General features: G+C 46.7%; 1 protein-coding gene across 1 annotated transcript; it reads right to left on the bottom strand.

Moving 5' to 3' along the window:
- Positions 1–3,134: 3,134 nt before the first annotated feature.
- Positions 3,135–4,785, bottom strand: OFP15 (ovate family protein 15). Its single transcript, XM_086515458.1, has one exon. The coding sequence runs from the start codon at positions 4,403–4,405 to the stop codon at positions 3,245–3,247; it is 1,161 nt and encodes a 386-aa protein (XP_086371584.1). The 5' UTR covers positions 4,406–4,785; the 3' UTR covers positions 3,135–3,244.
- Between the last annotated feature and the right edge of the window lie 2,414 nt (positions 4,786–7,199).

Raw genomic sequence — 7,199 nt, 5'->3', positions numbered from 1 at the left:
GAGCTACAAAATGAAACAGAGGATATGTGTTTAAACGGAGAGCTCTATATAGATATAGGAAGTTATGCTGAGTTATGCGAGGATGAGAGAGAGATCTCTTAAAGCCACAAATATTGTATTTGAACAATTTTGCTCCGTGTTGTCAAAGCTCTGGCTCTCTAAGTACCTTCCATGGCGCTCACATCTTTTGATTGAAAATTCTGAGTTTTCGACTTGCCTCTTCTATCACTCAATTCATTGCGTCATTGTATTTATATGCGTCATTACATCATTGTATTTAATGGTCTTTGCGTCATTGTCTACTCTATTCATTCAATATTAAGTTTAAATATTCGTGTGTTTAATGCAGGTATGGATGATGAGGAGTTTCTTTCTTCTTTGTCACCGCAGCAGAGACAGTGGTACGTGGAGCGTCATCGCTCTGGCGCATCATCGCGCGTTCCTACTCCATCCGCATCTCCCTCTATTTCGGAGCATTCGGCGCGCTCCGAAGCTTCGGCGTCGACGAGACGAGCTTCACACTCGTCTAGACACCGGCGCTCTAGTGATGGCGGTGGCGGTTGTTGTGGGGATTCCGCCATCGATGCCTCCACACCGCCTCGTGTTCGACGAGGCTCTTTACCCTCCCCTTCTTTGCCTGCCCCCACACCAGCCACAGCATCGCCATCTACGCCAGGTTTTGCACGGCTGACTGTTCCTAGCAGCTACACACCTCTACCTACTCCGCCAGGGGCCACCCCACTCGACACTCCTCGGTTCGGGGCCCAGACGCCGGTGGAGACACCTGACGTCCGTACCCCCATCGACACGCCGCTAGAGACCCCTGCCGGGACACCCAGGTTCACGCGTCACCGACCAGAGGGCTTGCCTTACTCCATCGACTTCAGCGGCGGCATCATCATGGATGATGACGGCAAGAAGGTGATCTCGCGCATGCGTGGTCTTTGCTCTCAGCTGTTTAGACACTACATACTAAACAAATGGAGTGAAGTACCAAGTGATTTAAAAAACAGAGTCATCAGCAAACTTCATGATGAGTTTCCCGTTCCAACACGGGATCAGCGCTTCAATGAAGACCTGATGAAGATTCGAATGCGCGAATACTGCAAACACAAGCGTTCCGAAGTGCAAAAAGCAATCAAGCATGGGTGGAACAGGCCAGATTGGCTGGCCAAAGAAGATTGGAAGAATGCGAAGAAAGCAGCGCGCGAGAATCCCAACAAGTGGAAGCAACAAAAGGATGCAGCCAGAGCGCGAGTAGAGGCAGGGAGCTCGCACCACTTGGGGAGCGGTGGATGGGCATCATTTGAGGCCGATTTTGTAAGTGTTTTCGCATTGCTCTTTATGTTCGATAGTTTAGGGTTTATGAGTTTTTTAATTCTAACATAATGAATTCTTTGTATGTTTTGACAGTGGTCGATGACAGGACGTGATCCCACACCGTACGAGCGCAAGTACGCAGGCAGGAAGGGCTTAAACGCCCTGATGGACATTCTCAGTTCTCGCGGCGGCATGGTTAGTATTAGGGTTTACTCTTTTCTATTTTTTGTATTGTTTTATAAATGTCGTTATATGTTTATACTTACTGAAAGCTGTCTTATTGTCTTTTTTTGCAGAATCCGATAGATACGTCGCTTGGACGCGATGAGACGTCTGACTAGACGACGTCAGTTTAGCCGTAGCTAGATAGCATTAGTTTAGGGTTTCTCATAGCTTATGTATCATGAGACAGATTTTATACGTCTTTTTGAACCATGTATATTATTACATTTGTCACCGCAGTTCATTTTGCCAATGAATTCTTTATGCCTATGATGTTGTACAATTGTCATTATTACATTTGCCAATCAATTCATTTTGCCTATAATGTGTACAATTGTCAATTTTACGCTTGTCAATTTTGCAAACAATGCGTCTTGTGGGTGACTATTTTGGGTCTATTATCTACCCTTGCACTTTTTTTAAAAAGTGAATCAAGTACAATATGGTTGATGGGTGGCAGGGCATTCAATGCCCTGTCACCAAAAAAAAATTCTTTCGGGCGTCGCTATAACCGTCGCTATTTATGGCTCTGTAGCGTCGCTATGAGCGTCGCTATAGACTTTTGTGTAAACGTCGTTATAACCGTCGCTATGAGCGTCTCTATATAGCGACGCATATAGTAACGCTCTCGTAACGACGCTATTAGCGACGGTTTTAGCGACGCCGGGGGTTATAAAAACCCAGTGTATTTCCGTCGCTAACAGCGTCACAAGAGCACACAACCTCTTGTAGTGTTACCCTTCCGCCTACTAAGCGCTTAATTCTTGGTGGATTGGCTACCACTCTCACATGTTCTAAGGCTTCTTGCGAATTGAAACCATCACTTTTGGGGTGTGTTTGATTTAGTTCTTTAGTATTCCAATTGCCTTACTAGAATCCCAAAATGTTGCCTAGGTTTCAAGCTTGTCTTTACAAAAACCGACAAGATTTTACACATTAGTATGGTACTGGCAAACTCCTTTAAACAATAATACAAAACCGAGAGAATTAAAATGGAATCAATTGGGATTGTGTACTTAATCTATGCGGGTTGGAAAATTTGATTTTTGTGAGCACTTGGAAGTTGGTGGACCTTCAAAAATGAAGGACCGTGTGAGACAAATTGTTAGCTAAAGGGAGAGAATCTCACAAGTGCAGGATGGAGAACCGAGAATATTGAGGCAGCAGGCTTATTAAGTTTAGGTGTGCGCAGGGGTTGTGGGCAGGGGTTGTATTTTGTGAGCACTTGGTGGACCTTCCAAAAATGAACCACCATACGTGAGACAAATTAGCTAAAGGGAGAGAATCTCACATGATGGAGAACCAAGCACAAGAAGTTTTGGACAAATTCTCACAATAATTCCCACATTGCGACTTACCTCAACATCACGAGCTTCTATGAGGGAGGCACCGTATACCTAGCTGGGTACGATTGAGGGCAGGGGACCGCCGGCCCGGTGGGGGGGGCACGGGGCCGGCGGTCCCCTGCCCCCAATCGTACCTAGCTAGGTATGCGGTGCCTCTCGAGCAGAAGCTCGAGATGTTAAGGCTCATATTTAAGTTAGGTGAGGGCATCGCCTTCATTCCACACAATTAATTGAATTTGCACTCAATGGAAGAATTACAATTGAATTCAAATTTAAGGGTGTGTGCAGATTTTACATTACAAGAAAGCTCTTAGGCTCAATAATGTTACAAAGAGGAATTAACCAGCTTACTTAAATTAAGCTTCAAGACGCTGTAAAACTTGGAAAAAGGCGAGGGCTATGGTGGGGTGCAGGGTTGGAGGATTTAGCTGGATGTAGCGGCAGTACAATGCATGCAGCTCATCGTGCTGTCCAATCAGCTCGTGACACCGCACCAGCTCTTCGATCGACTCTTCGAAATCTAGCAGGGGGTCCTCAGAGTAGCATGTCTCGGCTACCATGGCTGCATCCGCATCCATCATTGCTTCATCATCATGCATGACATGCTCATCCTCATCATCATCATCGTCGTTATGGGCACCTGCGTCACGTGCATGGCGTGCATCCACGTCATCCTCGCCGCATGCTCTGTCAGCATGACCCTGTCCTACGGCGATGCCATCCGCCTGTGCAGCAAAGCTGTGCCCTGCAGTCCTGTGGCCGCAACAGTCAGACTCATCGCATGAATTTGCGCTGATCTCGCTCATGCCATCTGTATCTGCACTGTAATCAAGCCCTGCAGACAGATTTGCGCTATACTGGCTGTAGCTGTCTGAAGACGAGCAGCTGTATTGCCGTCCTGGTGTCACCTGAAAGCTTGCAGAGGACGCCGTGCTGTAGTTGCCCTCCTCAGAATCCACACTGCTGCGACTGAATGCTGTATGCGCTGCACTGAATGCAGTCCTGGAGCTCCCTGCTGTGCAGTTGCTTAGCCGGCTGCTGCAGCTGCTCATCACACTGGCTGACGCCGCTTCCACGTCATGCAAGAGGCGATCCCCATCGCGGATAATCATGTCGAAGCTGCAATTAAGGGACTCTTCACACTCAAAGGATTCGTACAAAATGTCGTCGGCAAGATCGGCTTGGTTGTCCAGGACGAGTTGGAGGGCTTCCTGGTTGACCACGTGGTGGATGCGGAAGGAGTCGGTGTGGGGCCGAGAAGCGCAGCTCAGCAGCGCCGCCCCAGGCGCCACTTTTGGCCGCCGGGCGCCCGGATGTCCGCCAATCTCAGGCGAATAAGCATGATCTGTATACCTCAGTGAGGGTGTGTTGGGCAGAGCGCTGCAGCCAAGCAAGGCCTTGGTAGCGGCGTCGATGCCCAGGATACCTGAAGGCCCCTTCTTGAGGAGTCGCATGACCGCTACCCAGGACACAGTGGGCAAGACCATCTTCATGTTCATGGCACTGCGACGACCCATGGATATTGGAGAGCTCACTGTCCTGGTATGGTAATGAAATGCAGAAGATCAGAGATCGCTAGAGAGAAGGAGAGGGACTAGAGAGAGGGGAAAGGCTAGGGATCTTGAGTCAGCGAGCTTGGAGCCAAAAGAAGGGAGTTCGTTCTAGGGAAAGCACTGTACTGCTAGCACTTTGGTACTGGAACGATAATATATAGACTAGCGCACAAACCTAATTTAGAGAGAGAGAGAGAGAGAGAGAGAGACTGTGTTATGGTCACAGGGATCATGGGCAGTTGGTAGACGTGATTTAATAAAACAGCGGCGTGGGAGAAGAAGGAGTGAAGAAGGACCTTCTGTGCGGAAAAGGCAGCAGCTTTGCGCTGCCAGCCACGCCCACGTTGCTGTTGGACAGTCGACGTCATCAATAGCTTTGCCTCGTCCCCCTTTCCCTACACGCGGCACGCGGCACGCCCTCTCTCGTCCTTTCCAGAAGCCAATCATCTTTTTTCTAAACTGTGTACCCCTTATATTTTATAAAATAAAAAATAAAAGTGTTTACGGCGGAATTTTCCAATTTTGCTACTGTCGGATGTTCTCACGAACCAAGCATTATTTTAGTTGTGGTTCCACTTTTGGGCACCGGTAATACTTTATATAGAGGCTGAAATATAAAAAGGAGTACTGTAGAGCCGGTGCATTCCCCGAAGGTGCGCATGTCCCATCACCATTACCCCATTGAAAGGAGTAGAAGTAAGAGCGTGGGCACGCACACCACAGGGCGTGCGCGCTCTTTACACTTCATTACAGGATCGCACGGCAACAAGCTGGACGAGGCCGGGCGGCTCTCCGCTATTACTATTAGCAATTTATAGCAAGTTGCAAACCACGAGCTCCTTAACACTCAACATCAATGCTCGCAACATTCAGAAGTATCAGAAACATTGTTCACAAGAGCCTGTGCAATAACATATTCTTTTTTGTTCTATTTTTCCAACGTATTTTTCTGTTTTTTCAAAAATCAGAAACATTGTTCACATTGTTTCTGCAACCTAAGCAAAATAGAACAAAATAAAAAACCTCTCACACCAATTTGTACGTATGTAAAAATATTCACACCATTTCAAAACATTGTTCACAAGCCCCTACTTTGTTTCAACATATACAAAAAAGCACAAGATAAAAAGCCTCTCACACAAAGTTATGAATACTAGTATAGAGGTGTTGCCTCGAGCGGCGACGCCTCTCTCTCTCTCTCTCTCTCTCTCGTGCAGGGAGCACCCGCTTGAAGTGCCAAACTCAAGAGGTATTGACACGTGGTCAATCGCACGGGTGTGTGTGTGTGTGTGTTGGGGGGGGGGGGGGGGGGGGGGGGGGTAGATTTTCTTCTAAACCTTACTCATCTTCCCATCTTTATTAGTTTTATGTTTCTACGTAGCACAAAGAAATTATATTACTATAAACAAAAAAATTGCAATTGAGCTCGGGTTGATGGGAGAGAGGATTTATAGGATTGATTTACACTTGTGAACCAACAGGATCTGGTGGATAGGACCACAAACAGCAAAAGCCCTTGCAAACTAGATAAGCGTATATTCCTACAAATTTAGTAGCCAAGATGACAAAGGGGGTGTGGAGATGGGATACACAAAACCATGGTCTACAAACCAGATGTGGCATACATAGTTTTTGCAAACATAGCTCTTGCAACCATTAATTTGAGATACCTTTAGCCTTCTACGATTTTATGAGGCTTCACAAGGCAGAGTAGGACTATTGATACATTTTTCATTTTACCTGACCTTAATGAGACAGCTAGTAGATTGTGGATGTCAAGTACTACTTAGAGAGTAGTTTTTCCACATGCATTGTGGTTCTCTAGTCATTGCAAGAGGAGCCAATATTGACTTGGTCTACCCCCGGGGTCTACCCTTTGTATGTACTTGAGGTGCAAGTCAGCATCATGTCAGCGAGAGTCTAGAGACATATTTTTTGTGGATGAGCTCCATAGTGTTGTGCACGACATGTCTATAGATGCAAAGTTAGAGCGACTATGCTCTAGCAAGAGACAATAGATTAATCCTCTTAGGATAGAGATTCCTCCTACCATGGAGATGACCAATATGGAGTTCTTTTATATGCTCATGTTATAGGCTGATATGTTGATGCAAGGACATGTGGATACAATCCCTATGGACGATGAGGGAGTGACGACTCCGGTGACGACTACCTTGGAGTCAAAATTAACGCATCCATACACAACTAGCTTTAGTGGTGATGTAGTGAGGGTTGAGATACCTATTGCGGATAGATTGATAGAGGTCACTACGCATGGCGTTGGTGCGATTGGCACGGATATACTGGTAGGGATTATGCATTTATCATCAACCTTTGAGACTCTCATGTACGACCTCTTAGTGTTGAGACCCGACATAGCAGCTACAGTGGGGGCATTTGCAGTTGGGATTGTCAATTGTGCAATGATTGACACTAATATGATGCATCATGGAGCAATGCATGTCATTATAGGATACCTACCGGGTATGCATGTTGATTCTAGCAAGGATTTATGCTTTCACACATCGCTAGAGCCTATATGTCACTTGGCATGCATCGACTTCGAGAGAGCTAGTGGGCAAGGTGGAGACAAGCTTCCTCCCTATACCTCTTGTATATATTACTAGGCCGGTCCTATGGTAGTACCACTTATAAGCCATTTGTCTTTGAGTGGGAGATTGTTGGGGTAAAGGCGGTGTGCCTCTTACCCTGGTTGGACATGCCAAAGGGGTCCGACCGCCCATCACTTGTACACACC

This window comes from Adiantum capillus-veneris, chromosome 6 (genome assembly GCF_014529385.1).
Source record: "Adiantum capillus-veneris isolate H3 chromosome 6, ASM1452938v2, whole genome shotgun sequence".
NCBI classification, from domain to species: Eukaryota; Viridiplantae; Streptophyta; class Polypodiopsida; order Polypodiales; family Pteridaceae; genus Adiantum; species Adiantum capillus-veneris.
Note: the sequence above shows the minus strand (reverse complement) of the source record. Positions and strands in the feature narration are given on the sequence as shown.